We start from the raw sequence: 26,104 nt of genomic DNA, 5'->3' as shown, positions 1-26,104 counted from the left end.
CACATATAAAAATTAAAAATTTAAACTTTTCAGTCATTAATAGTTTTAAACATAATACAGACTTAAAAATTGTTCAACATCAACCCAAGACCCCACCCCTAAGCACAGAAATCAACTCCAAATCCAGAAGTCACAGTTGTTTGTCCCTACAAGTTCTACAGCACTGAACGTGACCTTTGTATCAGCTACCAGCCAGGACAAGGCTGAGAACCCCGGGGAGGAGTGGAAGCCACTGTGGATCGCTGCTGCATGCCTATACACCCCGGGAGGGCACCTCAGGTCAGGTCTGAGACTCAGCCACCACACTAAGGTCCTGGAAGGCTGAGCTGGCAGCTTCCCTCATTCCCTCAAAGACTGTCCAATAAGCACCTGAGAACTGACTTTGCTTGGGAAAGGTGCTGGCAAGAGCTGTCAGGGCCAAGGCAACAGTGAGAAGTTCAGTTCTCTGCTCTTTGGATGACTGTGTAAAACATTTCTTTTAAAAGACACAATGTTAAAAATATTAAGAAAACGTCTACAAAATTTCAAGGGCTGCCTTTAACTCCAAGGGTAAAGCTTGTGGGTGGTGGGGAAAAGACTTGAGGGCCCAGAACTGTAACTCTGCAGCACAAGACAGAGACACCTTTGAAACTCATCACACTCTTCAGCTTGTCCTATTAGGACAGCAAGTGTTCAGGGTACAGTAGGAGGGAAGGGGGCCAACTCCGGCAAGGGAGGCTCCTACTGCACGCCCCACCCTACGTAAGAGTGTCAGATGAAGGGCAGTTGCCATGGCCAGGGCATCAGGACTCTGCCTCTGAACCAGAGCTACTTTCCCGGCTGACTTCAATCTGGAGCGATGGCAAGCTATCTAGCCGACTCTTCTTCTGTCGAGACTGTTCTTTCTCCTTAATCAGAGCACCCCATGCCCTCTGAAGCTCCGAGTCATCTTCCTCAGCGCCAGAAGCTCTGTGATCCACTTTCTTTGTATTCTTTTCTTTGGTCTTAGGTGTAGATCCTAAGCGAGTCCATAAACCACCTGTTGGGGTAAGAAAACACTTCAGTTGGCAATTAATGCTGAGCACTATATAGCTCTGAGGAAGCAGGCACACTGCCAACACGGTGCAGGAAACATTGGTAGAGGCGCCTGGTGCTGGTCTGTAAGTGGACAGCCTGAGACCCAATGGGAGAGGCTCACAGCTCAAGGCAGGTGTCCCCACAGGCATAGGATAAACACTCGCCTCTCTCCCAGGAGGGATACATCATGGCCTATGCTATGTCCCCCTCAGTCTGCCAAGAAACTGCCAGCTCTCACACTCTGCAGACTGAAGGGTACTTGATGTTACTATGAACAATTCTCAGGTTTTCAGCTATATATTTTAAAAGTGTTTCTGTACTGGGCTGAATGCCTTATCAGTTAAGCACGTTTGTTCCTGCAGAGGACTTGGCTATGTTTCCAGCATTCACACGGCACCTTACAACTGTCTGTAACTCAACTTCCAGGGGAATCCAATGCCTTCTTCTAACATGTAAGCAAAACATATAAAATAAATCTCAAAAAGAAGTGTTTTATTAAAATCTAACAAAGCAGTATGTGTTTGGAATGTGGTGACGTACACACACTACAAGGTAATTAAAGGTGTTACTTATGAAGAGTAAAACAAACTGGAAGAGTTATGAAAAATACCACATGAAAAAACTAGATACATGTGTGGACAAATAAACTAAATAATGTGAAACTAAAAAGAAGCAAGGATGTAAAGAAGCAAGGGGGCATAGCTTCTCCTCCTTCCTGAACTCTCCTGTAGGCATGGTGCTGATGCTGATGTAAACAAAGGCAGCCATGCTAACTGAGGCGGGAACAGACCCAGACCTACTTCCTATGCTATAACCGCTGGTCTCCACTCCTTCCCTTGCATCAGTGCGATGTTGCTCACCTGATTTCCTTTCCCGAGTGTCAGAGTAGAGGCCTTTAACATCTTGCCTGGGAGCACCTAGCCTACTATGTACATCCGAAGAAGGCTCTCTCCGAACCACCTGGTTACCACTAAAAGCCTTTTCTGGAGAATATGGTCTTTTTCCTAGCCGCTGGCGAATATCTGCAAAGAGAAAAAGTGTTCCTGTTACCAAGCATATGTGCTTTTGCCTTAGCATGGTTTCTATCGCTGTGACAAAACACCATGATCAAAGCAACTTGGGGAGAAGGTTTATCACTCACTCTCTATATAACAACTCATTAAAAGGAGTGAGAGCAGAAACTCACACAGAGTAGGAAAGTGGAGGCAGGAGCTGATGCAGAGGCCATGGAGGAATGCTGCTTACTGGCTTGCTCAACCTTCTTCCTTACTGCACCTGGGACCAACAGCCCAGGGGTGGTACTGCTCACAGTGTGCTGGGTCCTCCCACAACAATCAGCAATCAAGAAAGTGTACCACAGGCTTATCCACAAACTAATCTGACAGGGGCATTTTCTCAGTTAAGGTTTCCTCTTCCAAAATGACTCTAAGTTGATTTAAAAAAAAAAAAAAAAAAAAAAAAAAAATATATATATATATATATATATATATATATACACACACACACACACATATATATGTATATATATGTATATGTATATGTATATATATGTGTGTGTGTGTGTATATTTTCATAATTGGTCTTGTTTTTCTTTAAAAAAAAACTTAAAACTTGGATACAGAAGCTATCAACTAAGTGCCTGAAACAAAATTTTCTTTTTTCTTTTCTTTTTTGCCAGAACCAAGCAAAATAAAGTAACATACCACATTTTTCAGTTAACAATACTGCAAGCTCCCCGAAGGTAGAAGCCACAATCCTTGAAAACACAAGTAGTTCTCAATGACCTTCCATTTAAGCAGTAAGTATAATGAAAAGATAAAGGGGCCGTGGCTCAGTGTGTTCTCCTCCAAGTCTGCCACAAAGCCAGTGGGCAGCAATGGCAGCCATGTTCATCAACCTCAAGCCTTCTCTCAACACCTCATAAACTCCCCACAAGAGCTCAGGCTGAGCCTCTTTGGTGGCCTCTCTTCCATCTTCCTCCTTCCCAAGGTTCCATTCTCACCCCTCTTGACCTCGCTGTCCCTAAAAAGTTTAGCCCTTGTTACTTTGCTTTTTATGCCCATTATATTCTAATCCCCCAAAATCATCTTTTAAAATAAGAATCATATTGTTTACCTCCCAAGACTGAGTGTTAGAGCTACTTTGTCCAAAAGCTGGCTCTGCTTTCCTCAGGTCTGTGCAGCTACTGCAGCCTCCCCAAAGACTTGCACATGCCAGTCTTAGCTATAAGCCACATTTACACTGCTTACACACACAGTCTAGTCCACACTCAATTGTTCCTAACCACCCAACTTTATTGGCTTGGGGTATAATATATCCCAGGGAAATAATTTTAGACACTACAGGAACAATTAAATGAGTTCAGAAGAACCTACCCTGAGCCCATTTGCTCTCTGGTGTTCAGAAGTATAAGAATTAGAACTCTGAGCGGGAAAGTATCCTGGTAGTTGGGAGCCAAGGAATACCACAAGTCACAGTGCACATCAAACGTCTCACAAGAGTTTTTTTATGCCCACAGGAGGGAAGAACTGAGCAGGAGGCAGGCTTTATATATGTTTTCTTGGTGGTGGTGGTGGTGGGGGGAGTGTTTTCCAGGGTAGCCTGGGATTGGCAAGATTTTGAGGCCATTTCTTCTCTAGGGCAGAGAGGCTGGAAATGTTAGAGTTCTCTGGGGATGGGACCTGGCAACTGGAGGGGTTTACAAGAAGAGAGTCAGGAGCACATAAGAGGACAAAAGAGTACCTGGTTTAGCGCTGCCGACTGCTGGCCGGGGACAGGAATGCTGGCGCTTTTCATCTAAAAGGTGACGGACGTCTGCAAATTTCTCAGGAGGCAATTTGTTACCAATTCGGTTTTTTATATTGCTTGTGGATATACTATCTGCCCTCATGGGATTCCTTTAAGGGAAAAAAGCAGAGAGCGCACAAGTAACCAACTTCAAGATGACCGCCACTGACTTACAGATCCCACTGTAATAGCTCCTCCGGATCAACAGGCTATAAAAGACAGTGATGGCATAGACTGCAGACTTGGACAGTGTGGTTCCCACGCCATGCCTGTACACTTTATCATATATCACACAACTGACACTCCCTTCTCCAAGGGTAAGCAAACATTAAGCAGACACTTGCAAAGAGGCTAAAACTCTGCTCACACAGGTGCAATCTGGATGTAGTCCAAACAGTTAAATCTACAATTCCCTTCTTTAAAGATACTTCTCTGTCTACAGACAAGACCCTCATATTATGGTAGAGAGCATTACTCTGCTAGAATTCCCTATTAGTTCTATAAAAGCTAAACACGAAGACGTGAACAAAGTCATACAAATCAACACTAAAAGCCCTTTTTTCCTCCTACCTAAGGCGGGCTATAGGATGCTCACAACCTCACATGCTGAGTGTGTTTCTCAGCACATTTAAATCCAGCCTCAGATTTTCAAAAAATTTAAATAAAATCTATACTTATTGATTCATCTCATTAAAGTAACTGTTCTCTATTCCAGGGGTCCACAAACACTGACAACAGTAGCACCTAGGCATGCTGAGTCACAAGCAGTAATGTGGGTAAAGGCCTAGGAAGGAAATCTAACAACACATACAGATTTTTAAATACATGGATTATTTTCTATGGCAAGACAGACTTCAAGGGATCAATTAGCTAGGGCAACATTAATAGAAGTGACGGTAACTATGAAAAGGTATTGGGTGTGGTGGAGTACACCTACAATCCCAGCACTAAGACTGCCAGGGAAAGAAGAATACAAATACAAAGCCAGCCTAGGCTATGTGGTGAAACCCAATCTCTAAATAAATAAATAAGGCTAGCAAGATGGCTCTGCAGGTAAGGTCACGTGCTTCCAAGCCAGAACCCTGTGTTCAATACTTAGGGTGGAAGAATGAAAACTAGTATAAGTTAACATTAAGTAAACAGAGGAAAGTAATGTTACCTAATACTTTTCAGCTGAGACTCTACTTCATCTGCATACATGGTCATTTTCATGCTTCTCTTTGGGGAGGGAGTGGAGATCATCTTCAGTTCCAGGTCATAGTCCATCTCATCTGAGTCTGAGCTGCTTGCACTGGATCGCCTAGACATGCTCCGCTCACGGGGCTGCTTGAGAGCTGGGAGCTCCTCATGGTACTCCACCACGACTCTGTCATCAGCATCCATGTCCTGGTCCTCCTCTTCCTCCTCTTCCTCTTCCTCTTCCTCAATGGGCTCCTCAGGAACATTCACTAATCCTGAAGAAATTTAACCCAAAAGGTTAGTACTAAACTTAATGCTAACCTAACAAGTATGATTTCTACTCTACATCGGTAGAAGGGAAGACTGCTCCCCTGAGACTGCAATGCCTATAAAAGTGTCAACGGATACCACTCTTATTCTAACTTGTTTATCAAGGAGACTAGCTATATGAATATAGTGATATAAACTCATGTACAATACGAGCAATCTCCATTATTCATGAGTTTTATATTTATAAATATGTCAGATTTATTTGTGACTCCTAAACCAACACTCAAGGTACTGTCAAGAAACCTGAAGACATGCAGATTGATGGACAACTGAGTGGCCAGATGTGTTCTTCCTGGCCAAGGCCACAGCAATACCACCTTCTTATTTATTACTCATACTGTTAGCAAGGTTCTTTCTGGTGTAAAAGGATGGTGGTACACCTCATGAAGAAAATACCTATACTAAATAAGCCCTGTTCAAGCAAGAATTATAGTGCCCTCAACTGTGAACTCAATGTCAATAGTACATATTAAACCAACTGTCCTGAAACAGAAAAATGGGTATAGTAAGGTTACATACTGATCAGTTGATGAAAATAGTATGACCAGATGTTTTATATGATTCAATATGCAGTAATTCAATGTTCCATATGACTTCATGCCACATGATTAACTCTTAATAATACAAATTAACACTAACTCTAAAGTTTATGGGATAGGGGACTAGAAAGATGACTCAGTAGTTTAAAAATGCATACTCCTCTTGCAGAGAACCAGAGTCAATGGCTTGTAACTCTAGCTCCAAGGGACTCTGACACCTCTCCTGGCTGCCAAAGGCACTATACTAACCACCCTCCTATCCTTGAATAATTAAAAGTAAAATCTTTTTTCAAAAGGAACATGAAATAATGCTTGCAGTTAAGTGGGAAAAGCAAATATAAAGTATACACTTACAATAATTATAATTTTTTGAAAGTAGACAATAAGATAAATTAAAACTACATCAGTTACTATATTAGGATAGTTGAATTAGGGGCATAAAGCATAGGTTACAACAGTATCTCTTTTTGTTTCTTTTTCAAAATAGGCTTTTTCTGTGTAATCTTTGTAGACCAGGCTGGCCTGGAACTCACAGAGATCCTCTGGCCTCTGCCTCCCGAGTGCTGCAATTAAAGGCGTGTGACGCACACCCAGCTAACAATGTCTTAAAGTAACTGAAATTGGAAAAGTATAACAGAAGCTGTATGTATAACTAACATGCAGATTTCAAAGATACAATTCTGTAGACATCCATTAGTAAAAGTAAGCATGCTCCACCTTGTCCAGTCTCATCCAATGACATAGACACCTGTGCACATTAGTGTTTGCACACTGACTTACCTAGTTCTATAAGGAGAAGACTGTACACATCAACATAAAACTCAGTCTTTTAGAAAGCTTAGTGAAAATGGTTCCTTGATAATAAAGACACAAAGAAGAAAGGAAAAGGCCTTAAGCCATAATGTCCCATGTCTTGGCAGCATTCATATGCAAACACCAATGTGTAAAGACACTCAACACGGCAGCCTACTCCCATCATTGGGAAGGGAGAACAACACCAGTGCATTTGATAAGGTTGTTTCCACGCAGTCCTGGACATTAATAGTAGAAAAATTAACTTCCTAAGAATTTTTTAATTTTATTTTCTTTCTGTAACATATGGTCTTTTTTATTAGAACAGTTTTATAAAATCATATGACCTCTTGCATGGGCAATTTAAAATTAAGCACAACTTGACTTACTTTCCTCTATGTTGGCAGAGGGTGGGGGCAAGAAAGAGAGAATGATAAAGTTGGGAACCATAAAAGACTGTGTTAGGAATAAAAATACAATCGAGAGCCAAACGTGTGTGTCTACCCAGGAGCTAAGCAGGCAACTACCGGAATGTCGGTGTTTATACGACGTCAAGCCAACGTCATCCCCAATCAGGGCTCTCTTCTTGATCACATCCCGCTGAATGCGACGGGAATGATATCTTCGCTTCCTGCAATATTGCCAAAATAAGCACACCATCAGAAACCAACAGGAAGGATGCTGAAGTCCACTTCACTCCAGCTCCAACGGCAGCGTTAGGTGCCGAAGCAGCGTTCTCATCATTGCACAGCTAAGGATCATGAGTTCTTCCCTCACTGGCCTTTAGTCCACCTTGGTTCTGACATTCCACCACAGAATACCAGCTAAGAATGAAAAACAGCTCAAGCAGTGTTCCAGTTATTACATTTTAAAGCCATGCTCGGTGGCACATGTCTGTAGTTCCAACACTTGGGAGGTGGAGGCAAGAGCATCAGGAGTTCAAGATCCTGACTGGCCATATAAGCGCCTGAGACTTGCCTGGGTTACATGAGACACTGTTTCAAAAAAACCAAAACCACCCCCAACCCCAAAAGCATTCTGTAGTGGTCAACACTGACGACAAGAGACTTGAAACTGACAAAATGCCAAGGATAAAACACTTCTGACTGCCTACATAAATGACATCTATATCACCCCTTCAGTTCAAGAAACACTGTGGAGGAAGGGTCAGGAAGAACTAAGAGTTGGAGAAGGGTTTCCTGGGTATGGCATGATGGCCACCTTCCTCAACTCACAGCTGTGACGGCACAAACCGACCCAAGACTGAGTTCATCAACCCTGTTATGGGATGGGGAGGCACTCACAGGGCCCCTATATGCAATTTGTAGTTGAGTAGGAAGGGAGAGATTTCCTTCAGTGACTACTGGTAAGATCCCCATGCTCCTATAAAAACCCTAACAAAACTCAATGGGTCACTCACACACATAAGAGAGCCGTCAAAGTAGAAGGGAGCTAGCTGGAAGAGAAGTGGGTGGGGACAGGAGAGGCCAAGACCAAACTATCAAAATGCATTATCTACATGTACATTGATGTCATAATGAAGCCTATTATGTGCTAATAAAATATTAAGATAGATACACAGACATCATATTTTAAGGTTTTGGACTCACCATGAATTGCTAAGAATTCCTTTCATGCCTCCATAATTTGGGTTTCCATATTTCATGTAATATTGACTTCTTCTGGCTGCTCCAAGTTCCTTTTTGTCATCTGAAGTTAATAGAACAGTTACTTAGGGTTTCCTTTGAGAGTGAAAATCATATTGACTAGTTGATTTTGGATGTTTGTATTGTGAGGCAGGTCCATGTAGCCAGGTTGACTTAAGTTTGTAACAGCAATAAGAAGAGCATACAATCCATCTATACTACTTTTGGATATATGCCCACGGGGATCAAAATTAGCTAGTGTAGAGTGTCTGCACATCCTCGGTTACCAAGACATTATTTGCAACAGCCCATTCTATCAACTCCCAAAAGACCTTCCAGTACCCTCATGGCACTGTCCCAAATTGGGACGTAAAGTGGCATTTTCTAATGAGACAAGATATTGGCAAGCCTATTTCTTCTGTTGGAATACAGGGCACAGAAATTATGTAGAGATAGGATACCAAACTACCCTCATATGGCATTATGGTGGATACACAGGTGGCAATACTGACATGACCATCAACAATGGACTCCTACCATGTGCTCTGTTCCCTAGGAAGTTGTGGCAGGCTAAGCTCAGCACTGAAAGACTCATTTATCTGTTGTTTGGCACAAAATACTGGCTTACTTGCTGGCACTAGTGAAGGTAAGCATTGTTTATGACAAGACATGTGAGAATTTCATGAAACAGGTAGACATGGTAGACAATGGGCTCTCCCAGTGCTGTAAGGGATCCTTGGCATTCACTTGCTACTAAACTGAAGTGCCAAGGTTGCTCAACTTCATCTGAAACCAGCCCAAAGGCAAAGGCCTTGTACACATAGCTCTGATTCAGGAGGAGTTTCTGCAAAATCAGACATCTACCAACATGCTAGCTGCTGGCCTAGGCCTGGGTAGGAGAGTCCCTGGTCCGGTGATTGCAGGTGGATTCAAGAGTGGTGACAGTGGAACTGAAAGAACACCTTTACAACTGGCCATCACTTTGTTACCTACCAGGATGACCAGGATGGACACACACAGGATGTTAGACTCAGTGTGTGCCGAAGGAATCTCATTCATTTCAAAGTCAGCCCTCTTGCCACAGACATGGTAGGTAGTATCTGTGATGAAGCCCTGGATCAGATCAGTATACCCCTAACTAATCTTCATCCACAGCAGCACTGCACGGATGGGTTCTGCGTGTTAGAGGGCACCCTGAGCATTGCCAATGCCCTCTGTTTCAGTGCCCAGTACCTACGGCTCCAACAAAAATCCTACTTCAATAAAACTTACTTCATAAAAACAAAGCGTCAAACCAGATACGGTGGCTCACATATTTAAGCCCAGCACTTAGGAGGCAGAGACAGTTAGATCCTTGAGTTCCAGGCCAGCCTGGTCTACAGAGTCAGTTCCAGGCCAGTCAGGGCTACACAGAGAAACCCTGCTTTGAATAACAAAACAAAGGCTCACAAAGCACTCTGTTTTTCTATGTGGAATTTTAGTGTTAAGTAAAAGGGGGTGGGGAGGGTCAAAAGGGAAAGGGAGGGATGTATGAACAAGAGGATAAAATGGGATCCAAGTACGTCACAAGCATGCATGTGAAGGCAGCAGTGAAATAAATACACACCAGCAAATACGAATGTAAAAGAATGCCTGCTCAGTCAGTAAGCTGCTTTTTCATAAAGTATTTGTTTAAAAGCTTTGGCATTATTTAAGCTAGCTTCTGGTCAACAGGAAAAGTTTTATTCTGACCAAAAATCAATACCAAATATCAAATTTACCTTTTGTAGCAAATCTCATGAATAGTCTATTTCCTTTAGCAAGTTTGTTAGCTGGACGAAGATCATTTCTTAACAGAGACTCTTCTTCTACCTGAGACAATGTGTCTAACTTAAGAAAAAGAAAAGAACACTTTCAGTATAAGAATTCAAGCATTTTTCATACCTTTTCTACAGTCACCATTAGGAAGCCTCTGTCTCTCGTACCCATCAGTGTTACAGTACCTATTCCTCTGGAGACTATCTCGCTTAAACATAATCCCCATCATTTTCTGTCTCCTTTATTTAAACACTTTACAGTTATGTGTGAAGTTACGTGAACACGAGTGCAGCTGTCTACAGAGGACACCCTGTAGTGGGTGTAACAGTTGTCAGTCATCCCACATGGGTGCTGGAAATGGAACTCAGGTCCTCTGCAAGCACACACGTGCCATCCCTACAGCCCTTAATCTCTCGTCACCCTTTACAGTCTTCACAGTGCTCTGTGTCTCCTAATAGCACGCTACTATATCTGTCATCCCCTCTTTTAGAGCTTTTCTTTTCTTTTTTTTCACTTGATAGCTTGTTGGCATACAGTAAACACTTACCACTTAAATATTTAAACATGAAATGAATATACTCAGCTGAGGACACAGATCAGAGGCATAGCACTTGCCTAACATGTGCAAGGCCATAGGTTTGTCCCAGTTATTCCCTGCCCCATACAAACTGTTTCAAATGAATATAATCCAACATTTCTAACAAACCCTACTTGCTTTTTCTTATTTTATTGGTTAGGTAACACTTCAATAATAAACCCATTTCCTCTCCTACACAAGTATAAACACTATTCTAAGATTCCAAGATGAACTGTTACATCCACACAAACTAAAGGCTAAGAGTCTGGTGCACTTTTAGAAGGTTCCATGTTAAAAGCTAGACAAAGAATACAGCTTCTAAGTCTTGAGTTTTACATTTAAAAAGACAGCAAGCATTTTTTTCAATAAAACCTTACAGATATCTTTGCCCTATTACTAACCTCTACGTCACTAGAATTCTCATCTTCAACTTCTCCTTCTTCAGTCTCGTCGTCATCTGAACTGTCTTCCTGCTTGTCTAAAATGAAGTGTGAGGGACAAGAGGAACCTTAATGTAACCCAATCATAAACTTGTAAAAATGAAAAGTCCAGTGTTTCCTATTCCTACTGACTGATAAACCAAGTATCATAATTTACCTCAGAGATATCTGGTGAGGCATTGTTCACAATGCTCTACTCAAGGCCCTGAACAGGCCAGTGCACAGGATGGGCAAGGGCCCTCTTTGTGTGCAGTTACCTTTCTTGTTTTTCTCAGACGACTTGTCTTCACTGGCATCTCTGCTTCGTATCTTGTCCTGGGCTGGCAGAGAACTCATATTGATGAGAGCTCGTGTGGCTGTCATCTCATCCAACCAAACCACATTACCTACGACGAAACATCACCCACATCCAAGTGTAACTTTTCTGAGAGCAGATTTGGCATCAGGTTCACTGCCTCATTGGCTACAAAGGCTGTTAGTCAATGTAAAAACCAGCTCATGAAAGAAGTATATACTGGTGGCAAATGTCTCATGAATGTTGTCTAGAGCTACATTCCCAAACCCAATTCCACCAATAACTGTTCTAAGCAATGAACTGCCTGAAGCCAAATGTGGCAGCACAAACTTACAATCCCAGCACTTGGCAGGCAGAAGTTAGCAAATTCCCAGTGCTAGGCCAGGCTGGGCTAGACTAAGACCTGCCCTAAGAAAACCCTCCTGAAATACAGTGACTGCTATGTAAGTACTTTCAGGTTAACTTTTTTTCTCCTAGGCTAAGGACAAAAGTTAAGCATAGCAGTTTGGGCATGGATAATCATTCACTATGGAAAATAGAAAGAACTCTTTAAAATCATAAACAAAAGCTTACTAAACAGAAAATGTGGGTATACTTACAGGAGGTATCATCCAACCACTCGATGTGAGCTGGAGGATATTCCTTAAAATAGGAAAAGATATCCTGGGTACTCATTTCATCCACTCCACAAATGTAGATTGTCTCCAGTCTCACCTTGGGGATTGCTAAAAAACAAGACACAAAATTTTTCTACCTGCTATGTACAGCTTGCTAGCATTTCTTTACAGTGGTTTAAAAAATGATTCTAGACGAAGAATAAGCTGAAACAGTAATTATTTCAAAACAACACACAAGAGGGTAGGGTCAACTTCTTTAATGTTTATATTGACCACATTAAGCAAATGTGATTCAGAATAGCCACCCAGAGCTCAGACTGAGGAAATGGACAGCATTGATAAATACATTGCTGCATTGGACTGTTCACAGTATGGGGCCTTTTTCAAACCCTATGGTCCTGTCCCTCCCCCAAAAAATATACACACAAAAGAAAAAAGACATCGTACAGATCAGAAAAAAAAAAAAAAAAAAAAACCCACCTCAAATATGAACAAAAGATGTAAAACAATTTATACCGACAGGTAAAATATGAAGAGATGGGCTGATCTTCCTACTAATCTGGAAAGTTCATATTAAGAAAATACCAAGCTGGGTGTGGAAGTGGACACCTTTAATCCTAGTTCAGGAGACAGGCAGGCAGACCATGTGAGTTCCTGGCCAGCCAAGGCCTCATAGTGAGACCCTGTCTAAAACCAATAAAAAAGACTAGTTTCTACTGAGCAGGTTTTGTCTTTTCCATGAAACACAGGCCACATGGCAAGAGTTGCTTCTCCTGCTAGCAGAAGCATGGACAAGGATACTCCAAAGGGTAGAAGGATATCTACTCTAGCATATATCCTTAAAAAAAATCCATGAATTCTCAGCCTCACTCCTAATACACATGTGAGTTCACAAAGGAGCTCGCATATCAATGCTCAGGGCAGCACTATTTCTAATAATCCAGCAGCCATGTAGGTAATAAATTATGGCTTACCCATATTAAATCACTTATGATTTACTCAAACTATACATAGAATATAACACACACACACAGAAAAAGAGACAGAGAGACAGACAAGGGGGGTTTATATGCCAGAGATTCTAAAAAATGGGGAAAAAAAGTTATCAACAATCCCTGAGGCCTGGGAGATGGCACAGCAGTTAAAGAGAAGACCACAACATAAGCCTGAGGAACTGAGTTCCAACCCCAGACCCCACATAAGAAGCCAGATGCAGTGGAAGGCATCTGCGACCCCAGACTCTACAGACGGGAGGCAGACACAGTACAGCATAAAGAGACCCTGCCTCAACAAGGTGAAAGGTAAGAAACTACGCCTGAAAGTTGTCCTTGCACCTCTAGATGCACACTACCACATGCACACATCCACATAAATACACCATTATGTAGCATTAAACACCTTAATAACCATAGGAAAAAGTCTGGTCCCATTCACAATACACTGAAAAAAGCTGTTATATCTGGTGGGAAAAAAAATTGAAAGCCATGGTCATCTGAGTGTTTCCATGAAATACTTCAAGTAGATTATCTTATTTAATCTTTTTAATTGTTAAGTATGTAAATATGTCATCAAGAATTTATAAATCCTTCTATATGTACTACCTGGTTTTGTTTAATTCCTTTAAAGACCTCAAGCAGAGACTAATAGGGAAGGGGCTGTGGAGCAGGAGCAGTGGTGGGGGGGGGGAGCAGGAGGGAGCACTGGGGGATGCATCTAAAAAGTTTGACATGTACATGTATGGAGATGACAGAAGCCTACCAATCTGTACTAGTAGTATCAGTTTTTAAATCTTATGCAAATAAAACATCCCACACAAAACTAGGGCCTTATATCCTTCCTTCTGGCAATTCTGTTCTCACTACTCCCAAGCACGGTTTTCCTTAACTGTTACATGAAAACAGGGCATGCTGGCTCAGGCCTGTGATCCTAGCACTCAAAAGGCCGAAGCAGGAAGATCACTAAGAATTCAAAGCTACCTTGGGCTACATAGTGCGTTTAAGAAAAGTCTGGGCTATGGGGTAAGGCCTTGTCTCAAAAACAAAAAGTAAAGCATCTATGATTCATTTCTGGTATAAACATTCAAACTCCTTTCTTTTAGATGTTTGAGAGATATTACAAAATCATTCTCTATAATTACCCTCCCATGCAATTACACCAGATCTTCTTACTCCATACTAAAACTACAGCCATTGATCGACCACCTCCAGCCCTCTATTCCTCCTATCTCCTCTATCTCCCAGTCTGCTAACCAGCATCTGATGGAATCCTGTGCTACTGCTTATCTGTGGCAGGCTTATTTCACTTAACATGATGACCTCTGCTTCTACCATGCTGTCACAACAACAGAGCTTTGCTTTTTTATAGCTGAATCGTATTCCATGGGAGTATGTATTACATTTTCTTAATCTATCCATCAGCTTGTGGGCAGATGTAGCTCAGAGATAAGAGCTTACCTAGCATGTGTAAGGCCTTAGCTTTATTCCCTAGCACCAGAAATGAGCATTTAACTTACTTTCCTGTCTTGGCTATGTGACTAGTGCTACAATAAATAACAAAATGTATAGGTGTTCAGATATCTCTTCATTCTGCTTTTCTTTGGCTATGTCAGAAGTGGTGTACTAGGCTCTATGGTAGTCCTAATGCTTAATTTCTTAAGGAACACACATAGCATTTTCCTCCATACAGCTATCCCAATTACATTCCCACCCACAGTGCTACCTTGAAGGTTACAGACTAGAGCTTTGAGAGGGCTGAGCCTAAATGGTAGAAGCAGGTCAGCAGGCTTGTTATTAATTCAAAATGTATGGAGCCAGGCCCAATCTTCCAACACTGCAACGGAATCTTTCATTACAGTGTTCATGTTGGAGAATCATGTAATCAAGTTATGAAATAAAACAAAACAGAAAAATCATACATCCAAACTCTTATCATGTATTAAGAAAGTTTATAGCATTGTGTTGTGGTACATTCATAGTTATCCTGAGGTTGCTCATGGAGCATAGGTTGGGTACACCTAAGAAAAACGTAAGGGATAGAAAGGTGACTCAGTAGTTATGAAAATTTGTTCGTCTTACAGGGGACCTAGATTTGTTCTCAGGGACTGCACGCACATGGAACACAGACAAACATGCAGGTAAAACACTCATACACATAAAGCAAAATATTTTTTTAAGAAGACTTGTAAAAGCTGAAACAAATTACCAAAAGAAAACAGAAGAAAAAAAAGCTTTAGGTCACTGGAATAGAAAAGAATTCCTTGGACAAGATTCCCTAAGTACAGGAAACAAAACCAAAACTAAACAGATGGATTATACCAAACTCAAAAACTCCTTCACAATAAGGAAATAAAATAATCATCAGAATGAAGAGATGATCTATAAAATGGAAGCCTATATTTGCAAATTATACCCCCAACAAAAAATTACCATATACACTTTGGTAGAAAGGACTCTAAAACCCCAATAGTTAAAAAAAAATTAAAAATAGGCAATATGGCTGTGTTTGATGGTGTAAGCCTTAATCCCAGCACTGAGGAGGCCGAGATTTAAAAGAAGGGAACGTGGGATATAGCAGGCATGGTAATATTGGTAGTGCTACATCTGTGACTCTAGCACTGAAGAAAGGCAGAGGCGGGAAGGGTGCCTTGAGTTCTAGGACACCTTGTTGTATAAGGTGAGTCTTAGCTAGGTCTACATTCTTCTTAGTTCCTTGAGCCGAAAGTTAAAATTGAAAAAGATTTTAGAAGGCTATGGCAAGTCAAGAAATGGTTCCACCAAATGTAACAAAAACAACAACAACAAAACAAGACAGAGCCAGGCATGGTGGCACATTACACGCCTTTAATCCTAGCACTGGAGAAACAGAAGCAGGTGGATCTCTAAGTTCAAGACTAGCATGGACTATACCATGAAATCTGGGCCAGCCAGAACTACGCAGTGAGACAGGGAGAAAACATATTTGTCCATCTGGTAAATAAAACTTAATCAAATGAGTCAGGCACATGAAAAAGATAACAAAACTCAGTATCACCACATCATAGTATATACTAACGAAATATCACAATCCTTAAAAAGAAAGCCTACAGATTTAAAAAATAGTTTAAACACAAAAGAAGGGTGAAAGGTTCAGCCTGAGACCCATGCCACAAAATAGAGCCCACTCCAACACTGCCTGTAGGGCCAGGATCCAAAGGCTGCATAGCCCAGAGACCCATGATAGAACCAAACATGACCAGCTTCTCCCCTCTTCCATCCCCCCCAAAAGTCAAGGAAACAATTCCTAATGGTATTCTGCTAGACACACAGACAAGAACCTAGCATAACCATCATCAGAGAGGCTGCATCCAGCAACTGATGGATAGAAACAGATGCAGAGACTGAAAGCCAAACATTAGGCAAAACCTGGGAAATCCTGCAGAAGAGGAGGAAGGATAACAGGAGCCAGGGGGTCAAAGACACAACAAAACCCACAGAACAAACTAACCTGGGTCACAGGGGTTCACAAAGACTGACCTATCAGGGAGTCTGCAAGGGTCAGACCTAGGCCTTCTGCATGAATGTTATGGTTCTGTGTACCTTGGTCTTCTTGTGGGACTCACAGTGGGAGAGGGAGTGTCTTTGACTCTTTGCCTGCTTTTGGGACCCTTTTCCTCCTACTGGATTGCTTCCTTCAGCCTTAATATGAGGGGAGGTGCCTAGTCTTACTGCAACTTGATATGTTACGATTAGTTGATATCCATGGGAGGCCTGCCCCTGAGTGAATGCCAGATGGGAGGTGGGGGAGAGGGACTGGGAGGGGAGGAGAGAGCAGAAACTGTGGCCAGTATGTAATACATGAGAAAATAAAAATTTTTTAAAATTTATTATTTTTTAAGTATAAGGATAAAAAATTATTATTTGTTTCATATTATGGGCCCTGTCATGTGTATGCTAAGCAAACATACTACTTCTGAGTTACATTATCAGCCCTTTGAAACTGTTTTGGAATGATATTCCATCATGATAATTAAAACTGCTAACATAAAATGTTATTTTTTTCATGTAAATTTTTATTTTTATATTTTCTCTTTAAAATGATTTATTTGTTCATTTTATGTATATAAATGCTCTATCTGAATGTATACCTGCATGTCAGAAGAGAGCATCAGATCCTATTACAGATGGTTGTAAGCCACCATGTGGTTGCTGGGATTTGAACTCAGGACCTCTGGAAGAGCAGCCAGTGCTCTTAACCACTGAGCCATCTCTCCAGCCCTCATGTGACTTTTCATGGAGCCTTTTTAAACTGTTACTGTATTTAGGGGCCACTAGTTTTGTTTTTATTTACCCTAATCTGAGGACTGTAGATTGACTTTTTTCATTGGGTTTTCTGAAATCTCCTTTCCTCAAGACTTAAAATGTCCTACTCTGTTACTGGCCATCCTCCTTCCCTATCAGAGCATCCACGATCCCTGAGTGCCTGGCTTAAGAGCAACACTGAGTACATGCGCAAGTCTGAAATGTAGTAGACAGCAGCTATGCTCCCTTAAGTCACCATGTCTTTCCTACAAGAAACAGCATGAGTTTAGTAAGAAAAAAGCCACATCAGACTCATGTTCTGGGATTTGTTTTCTGACATGCTTACTAAGTCAACACAATTCAAAGAATACTGTGGATGCTGTTCCATCAAGGGTCAGTGTGTACAGCCCAGGAAATCAGTACAGCTGTTTCTCTGCAGATGGAAATACACTGTACAACTCAGCTGACAACAGATCAAGAAAAGAAACTACACAGGTGGAGAAGATACAGTGAAGAAAATGAAGGGAGAAAAGGCGAAAGGCCTGGTGTGATGGTACAACCCTAATCCTAGCACAGCACTCTGCAGGTAGAATGAGATGTAGGAAACTTCTGGGCTGAAGCCAGGTCTACTGCCCTGCCTGGCACAGAGGACAAAGACCAACAAGCCTGCCATTCAACACACATACCATATCCAGAGTTTACACAGCACCTAAGGAAGGACATGTAGAAACCAGAGAGAGATGGGAGACCACAAAGATATCTCAAACAAAAGAAAGTTGGTTAGGACCAAATGAGGTGGCTCAAACTAGTAACCCAGACTTAGTCAAGAGGACTACCTGGACTCTAGGTCACCTGGGATATTCTAATACCTCGTCTCAAAAGAAAGAAAGAAGAGCAGTGGGGCTGTAGTTCTTTTCCTTTTCCTTTTAAGATTTATTTTATTATGTATATAGTATTCTGTCTGCATGTATGACTGTAGGCCAAAAGAGGGTACTAGATCTCACTATAGATAGTGATGAGCCACTGTGTGGTTGCTGGAAATTGAACTCAGGACCTCTGGAAGAGCAGCCAGTGCTCTTAACCTTTGAGCCATCTCTCCAGCCCCTGAGGCTGCATTTCTGTCTGCTAAAAGATCACTGTACTTAAAGAGCAAAGTACTTAACTTCTTAGGAGTCATACAGTAACCACCAGACAGAAATTCCTAAAGAGCAATGTTCATACAGGCAAGTATCCTAAGACAAAGTTGCCTGCCCCATAATGATTTTCATACCATCTCTGGATGACAAGGGCCTGAAGTATTGGGAAGGAAGCTGGTCTAAATAACCTAGAAGGTCCCTTCCAACCAAAAAACTCTGATCCTGGAGATGAGGACCAAAGCTATTTAGCAATCTGTTTAGACATCCAAAAGTAGCAAATTCCCTTTGATGCATAATAGATGTAGCCTGTGTCAAGTTGTGTCCCTGAATGCCAGCAAAATAAAAGCAAAGGTTTCCAGTCAGTCCAGGCTTAAGTCCAGCCCTGCTATGGAACCTCAGGCAAGTTTCTCACTCTCTCGGCACTTTGGTTTTTCAATCCGTAAAATCCCTCAGGGGTTTGCTATAAAGGACAAATTAGCCACATAGAAGAGCAACTGTAACTCGGTAAGCATTTAACAAGTGTTATTATTGTTGATATTAATAAGAAAAAGTCAGTTGACACCTGGTGTAGCTGTGGCTATGAAGATACTTATTTCAATTCCCCCCACTAAGTAAGAGGCTGGTCTGCTCAGGTGACTACTTAAAAAAGAATACCAGAAAACTAACATCTATTGGGTACCTACTATTTGGGAAACATCGATCTAAGAGCTGCAACATTTTGTCAGACTCCAGATAGTTCTAATTTTGTCTAAGGTTACAGAGCTACAAAAAATTTTTTTTTGAATCCAAGCCATGTGGGCTTCAGAACCTTTGCTCAAAAACCAATGGTTCCAAATCCTGTCCAATCCTGACTCCAAATTAAATTACTCAGGAGATACAAAAACAATAGTTACTGCTACGGCTTATCCAACACCATCCACCCACGATTCTACCTTAAGTTCATCTGGGTAAGTAGCAGTATTCCCTGGGTTCAGGAACATTGGTTAGGCCATCTTGCCTAGGGCTTGTTTTCAGGTTACACTATAAAATGAGCAATATTCCCCAACTGATGTCCATGCAAACCTATCGCCTTTTAAATAAAATATCTGTATAGTTGAGCATGGTGGCCCACACCAATAAACTCAGAACTTGGGAGACATTGCCTCAAGCAAGGAAACAAAACATCAGTAGTTGGGCTTGGGATATGGTGACCTGACTTGATTAGCTTGAGTCTCAGTTACACCTAGCACCGCAAATAAACAAACAACCCACCACTATCAACTGCCTTGCTGTGAGTTCTAGGGAGAAAAATACCTTAATAAAATCTGCTACAATAGGTTTATGTCTCTTTGAGACTAACTACTGGGAGGCTTGCATGTACTGTGCATCATTACCAATAAAAATCCCAGCTGCTCCAAAAGTGCTCCAAGCCCTACAAGAAAGCTTCACAGTGAGACACTCCCACTACCCTTCAGGCAAAGAAAAGCTAGCTAACATCACTATGATGAAAGCTGATGATGAGGAATTCCAGAGGCAAGGATGCACATCTCACCTCTGACACAAGCCTCCCTAACCATTTCCTCTGTTCGCTGTTCTAGCTCTGAGAAATATTGGACAGCATCTCACCTTTACACAGGTGATGTCAGGATCTCTTCTTCTTGGGTATTTGGATGATGACTGGATATACAGGACAAAGCCAGAAACATGAAACAATGGCAGGGAAAGTCACCCTTGGAACAGGATGAAAACACACACACACACACACACACACACACACACACACACACACACACACACACACTTTACCTTTCTTCATCATGTCTCGGTCCAAGGCTACATTTCTCTGGGCAAGATTTACTTCTGCTCGAAAGTGGAAGCGCTTGGCTCGCTGTTCTTTCTTTTCAATTGCTTCCTAGAAAGAAGAGGCAAAGAGGTAAAGGGAGGATGAAGAAAGTTAAACCACAACGTGCTGCAACCTTCAAAGAAATCAGAATAAACAAGCCCCCTTGAATGTGTTTTGCAGAGAACTGGACATGCACAGCATACAGTGACCCCGCTGAAATAATTCCCATCCTGTCATAGCTATGACTGCCCCCAGAACACAGTAGGATGTCAGGAAGTCAGTGAGCACTTGTTTATAAAGCTTTCTGATATTTCATGTATCACCAACAATCACACTAAGAAGTTAAAACAAATAACCTAACCTCAATTTTCCTAGTGCAGAAATGGAGACATAAAAAACCGGAAGGTTTGCAGGAAATATCTCCTCTAGCTAAGGCAGATCTGATCCAGTGCTATTTCTAGGAACCCCACAACTACCATTATCCCTTTACATTGTCTGTGGGCATGGTAATCACACCTATCTTCCACATAAGTATGCCTGAATGGTCCACTCCCTAAAAGCCACACCCCCATTTAAAAATAACACCAGAGCAAAGATAGTCTCCTCTGTTCCCGCCCAATGTGCATGGAACTGCCCATTTTCATTCGTAAGTGACAACGAGCATTAACACTGATGAAAAACATTCAGCCTTATAAATTTCTTCCAAAAGTAAAAATAAATTCAGGTCCAACTATGATTTTCTGATGGCTCTCAGAGCCCTTCAGCAACTGCATATTGACTGAAGGTGTGACTAAAACCAGCTCGTGGGTGTGAAGCAGCAGCCATGCTTCTGTTATTTCCTAAGTTATGTTCATCTCCCCTGAAGTCTTTCTAGCACAAACAACAATCTACTTTCTTCAGCTTGTGTTTGCTTAGTGTGTATTTGAGGGTGGGGGATCAGGTCTTCCTCAGTGCTGCGGTTACAGATGCAAACATGCATCTGTGCATTTTGTTTGGTTTTAACATGGGCGCTAGGGATCTGAACTCAGTTCTTATGCTTACAAAACAAGCACTTTACTAGGCCAGAAACTCTCGCAGCAAAATCCTTCTCCTGGGTGCCTGTTTCATATAAGAAAGTAATGTCAAGTTGAAAGCAGTTTACTTCCTAATGACATTCAGAACATTTTACTTTGTACTGCTTTCTCCACTAGAATATGTTCGGCTCTTTCTTTTGGCCTTTAAGTATCTGACACAAACTAAGAGGGAAAAATTATAAAAAGCCAAGTATGACATACTTACTTTTATTCTTGTTTTTAAAGATCCTATATATAAATATATACTACTGTTTACATTTTAAATTGGGCCTAGAGAGATGGCTCAGCAGTTAAAGCACCAGGGGCTCTTACAGAGGACCAGGGTTCAGTTACCAGCACCCACATGGTGTAGCTCACAACTGCCTGTAACTCCAGTTCCAGGGGATCTGATGCCCTCTTTTAACCTCCATAGGCACCAGACACAACACCAATATACATACAAAATAAAACATATAATTGAAATTGAAAATTGTCTCAAACTGAACAGCACACATTTAAGTCAGGATGAAAGAAAAAGTCTGAACTGAATTAAAGCAATGTACTGACACTTTGTCACATGGAGAGTAAGAGGCTTCACTCTGAGGTGTTATAATGGAGGGGGACAATGGTAAAAGACAATATTGTCAGGCGCTGGGAATAATGCAGTTGGCATGGCCTTTAAAGCTTAGACACGGGTTTATTGTCATGTTGGGTACTTTAAGCATTCCCAAGGCCAGGGACATGGCAGGACTGTGGCTGTGCTTCCTATGTAATCCTGACAACCTGCATGTGGATTCCCAGAAACCATGTCTGTAATTTCTACATTCTTATAGCAGAACAGAGACAGGAGGCAGAGATGAGAGAACACCTCAAAACTAAGGCAGGAGGGAAATGGAGAGACCGTTCAGCTGTTAAAACCACTGGCTGTTCTTATAGAGATCTAGGTTCCCAATACCCACAGGACAGCTCACAACTATCTGAACTCTAGTCCTAACGACTCTGAAGCCTGTTCCTGAGCTCCTCACTCACTAGTTCCAAGTGTGGTTCACTTACATACATGCAGGAAAATCACTCACACAAAAAATTAAAAATAAGACCAATACTGCTACCAGCACAAAAAGAAGCCAGATGCAGTGGTACACGCCTTTAATACTAGCACCTGAATTGCCAGAGGCAAGTGGACCTCTGTGGGTTCAAGACCAGCCTAGTCTACATAGTGAGTTCCAAGACAGCCAAGGCTATGCAGAGACCTTGCCTCAAATAAAACAAAACAAACAAAAGGTGAGAGGTGAGAACCAACACCTGAGAAGGTTGTTCTTCACATGTGTGTTACATCATGCATACACTTGCACACAAAACATCGTACATAATAAGTAAATGTTAAACAATAAATAAGTATTAAAATAAGCATTCCCAGTGCAAACTTTCTTGGAAATGGTTAAGCACAGGCAACTAAGTACAGTGATTATCTTTTCATGGATACAAGCACACACACACAAATGCCTGAATGTCTTCAGGATATATAAGGACATCCTTGGGTAGACAGATGTAGATCTTCAGCATTCTGAGATATGCATATCATATATAGATAAGATACATATCAGCAACGAAACAAAAAAAAAAAAGAGGCAAAAATTTTCTACTGTGTAAGTGGTAAAGACCAAGATCATTAATTCCATCTGCTTATCAAACTGAAGAATCACAGGCTGTCTCACCTTGGAGGTAACGTCGATTCCAGTGATGAAGCTGCCAGCTTTGTTTTCATATCTTCTGCTTGTGTCCTGACAGAAGGGGAGAGATGAGAGACTGACAGACAAACCCACCACAGAAGGCAGCCTGACAACTGGCCCTTTTTGGAATCATTCTTTTAAATGACTTTAAGCAACCCTTCTCCATTTTAACCCTTGTTAGGAGGAAGTTTATCTCTGAGGCTCTCCACAGTAGCAAGCAATTATTCTAATAAGTCTTTTCCAGACCCCAGGCAGAAGCCTGTTCATAACATTTAGTAATTCTGCCAACTCAGGGTATCTGTATAAATGAAAATCTAAATTTTGTGAAAAATGTCAAAAATGAGATAGTCGCTTAACTCCCCAAACCAGACAGGACAATTTTTCCACGAAAGGCCACTAGGTGGAGCAAATGCCTCCACGAAAATGCTTCAGGTCCTAGATCTCTGGGAAAAATACAGCCTAATACAATGAAAAAAAAAAAAAAAAAAGGAGAGGAAATGAATAGAATGAGGACTGAAGTCTCAGGTCTGCAGCCAATACCCTGGACCCTGCATTCAATCTCTAGGCCCTGCCTTCCTCCACAGTATCTGTCTTTCTGACTTCTGCTCTCCTCTTGTGCTTGAGACAACCCAACATTTCTCCAACAAAACAATCTCATTTCCATCTCTGAGACTTTTGTGCTTGCTGTCCTGCCTGCTAGGAACTGCTCCCTTCCAACCGGCATGATTGGCCCCCTTTTGTCACTTAGGGCTAAAGTTGAATCTATCATGGGGGAATTCCCTGTGCATCCCAACACACACCAACTGTTTCACCTCCCTCCTGGCCACTGTACTTTCTATCCTATTAACTGTGTGTGTTTTCTTTGTAGCACTTAACACAAAAGGAAATAATTTATTGTGTCCCCTACCAGGGCAAACACTAAGAGGGAGTTTGCTTATAAGCACCTAGGATTACACCAGCACATAGAGAGGTGTGTGATACATACATGCTAAACTGAATGGATAATAACACCTAAGTCACGACCACAGTATAATCTATAGATGTTGTTACCAAAGATATTTGTCGCTACTACCTTAGCCTTCACTCCTAACTTCAAATATAAAACCAAGACCTGCGATCGCATAATTAAAGGGGGCGGGGGAGTTCATGTTGTGTGTAAAAAACAAGCTACCCTGGCCTCAGGCTAGCTCTAAGAACGAGCACGTGAATACCAAACCACAAGCAAAACACTCCTCGTACCCACTGTCGTTAAAGAAAGGTCAAATGTCACCGTGCGTCAGAAGCCGGGACCACCGAGTAGACGCAGTGAAGGTGCTCGGGGGATATAAGGATCCCCATCCACAATACAAACACACGAGTGTCGCTGTTTGACAGGTCTAGCCCTCCCAAGCGAAGAGCGAATGCCATGTTTAAGTGACACCAACTCCGCCGTGGGTAGGACCCACCAGGAGACCTGGATGCCAGCGGCACCTAACACTTCCTTTCAGGGCTGATCCAGGTTCTGTTCCCGCCCGCGGCTCCCTTTTATCTTCAGCCGAACACAGTTCATTCGTTCCGGGCCACCGGCCCTCACCGAGGGGGCAGCGAGAGGGGTGTCCCCAACTCTCTCCGAGATCCCCCGCCTTCTCCAGCGCTCTCTGCGCCCATTTCCGGGCGCCCCGGCGTCCTTTCTCTCCGGAGCTCTCCGGGTCATGCGCGGCCCCCGCCTTTCGGCGCTCGCGCCCCTCTCCGCGTTCCCGGACTTGCGCCAGCGCTGCTGTCCGCCGCCTCCCCGCCTCGCTAGGGACACTCGCTCGGCGACCTCCTCCTCAGCCCCCGCCCCTCGCCCGTACCGGGAGCAGTTCCTTTAGGGAGCGCCGCACCGGCACGATTTCCAGCTCGCCTTCTTCCACCTCCATGGGCTCCGGCTCGCCACGTTCCAAACCGGACTCGACCTCGGGCGACGGAAGCCCCAAAGCCGGCCCAGCGGGGGCCTCCGCCTTCACAGACACCCGCAGGCCGCGAACGGCCGCCATAGCTGCCAGCCGGCCGCACCACAGAAAGCCCGCCCCTCACTCCCGCAGCCTAGAGCGCCGTCGCCGATGACCATAGAGGAGCACCGCTGTCACCTAGAGCGTAGTCCGTTTCTACCAGAAAGCTGTCCTTATCTCTGGCGCCCCCTTGGTGGACTCGGAACATGGAGCCGGCTTGGGGCGGGATTTCGCGAGGTAGGGGGCGGGACGAAACAGGGATGGAGGTGGGGCGTCATCTGAGGTTCCAAAATTCCTGCACTTTGAGGACTATACTTCCAAGAACTGCCGAGCAGTTCCAGTGTGCCGAACGCTTCCAAGGCTTGAACCCTTACAACTCTATGAATATGATTTTATTATTACCTTCATTTCACGTAGGAGAGAACCGAGGTTTTTCTCAAGGTAGATTATTTTACCTGGATCTGAGCCTAGGCAATCGTGCTTCAGAGCCCAGAATGAACTATATATCATCTCCGCAATCTGAGCGTTTACAAAGTTATTTCCGTAGTAAACTTTGTATCTGTCAAGTCTTCCGATAATTGAACCATTTTATGTAGTCAAGAATTTAAACTAGGGCTCAGTGTAAGTTACAAGCCTGCAATCCCAGCAGTCAGGAATGAGGCAGGTGCATCTCTTGAATTCGCGGCATCCAGGGATCCACGGTGAGACCCTGCCTAAATTTAAACTGGAAATGGTGGCATAAGATTGTATTCCCTGCACTTGGGAGATAGAGGCAGAGAGTTAGAGCTCAAGGCTATCCTCCAATTGCACCAAGGGGTAATTGCTAGCTTGAGGTCAATCTAAGCTACAGAAGACCCTATCTTAAAAGGGAAGGGGACGCTTCGAGGTTGCAGTGACCTACCCAGAGGGCAGAACCAGAGCTTAGACTGTATTTTCTCACTTCTGGGAGCTCTACCCACCAAAGACTCACAAGCATGATTTCTTGCAAATGTTTCTAGTAAGAGCCTGGCTGGGAAAGGAAAGGCTTGTTCAAGACTTTCAGAAGGCATTTCTTGTCTGTCAC

The 26,104-nt window shown here is 42.6% G+C and overlaps 1 protein-coding gene across 1 annotated transcript; it reads right to left on the bottom strand.

Moving 5' to 3' along the window:
• On the bottom strand, window positions 1-25,089 carry NCBP3 (nuclear cap binding subunit 3). The gene is made up of 13 exons (XM_080923825.1): window positions 24,904-25,089; window positions 23,057-23,122; window positions 20,253-20,358; window positions 12,038-12,163; window positions 11,401-11,529; window positions 11,105-11,181; window positions 10,090-10,198; window positions 8,294-8,393; window positions 7,211-7,314; window positions 5,003-5,297; window positions 3,799-3,953; window positions 1,917-2,078; window positions 1-1,018 (listed from the first exon to the last, which is right to left on the bottom strand). Exons 1-13 carry the CDS (start codon window positions 25,084-25,086, stop codon window positions 783-785), a joined length of 1,848 nt encoding a protein of 615 aa, XP_080779951.1. The 5' UTR covers window positions 25,087-25,089; the 3' UTR covers window positions 1-782.
• Window positions 25,090-26,104: the final 1,015 nt, after the last annotated feature.

The sequence above is a fragment of the Micromys minutus genome (assembly GCF_963924665.1).
Source record: "Micromys minutus genome assembly, chromosome: 10".
Classification (NCBI taxonomy): Eukaryota; Metazoa; Chordata; class Mammalia; order Rodentia; family Muridae; genus Micromys; species Micromys minutus.
The sequence above is the reverse complement of the archived record's forward strand: the minus strand, read 5'-3'. Positions and strand labels throughout refer to the sequence as shown.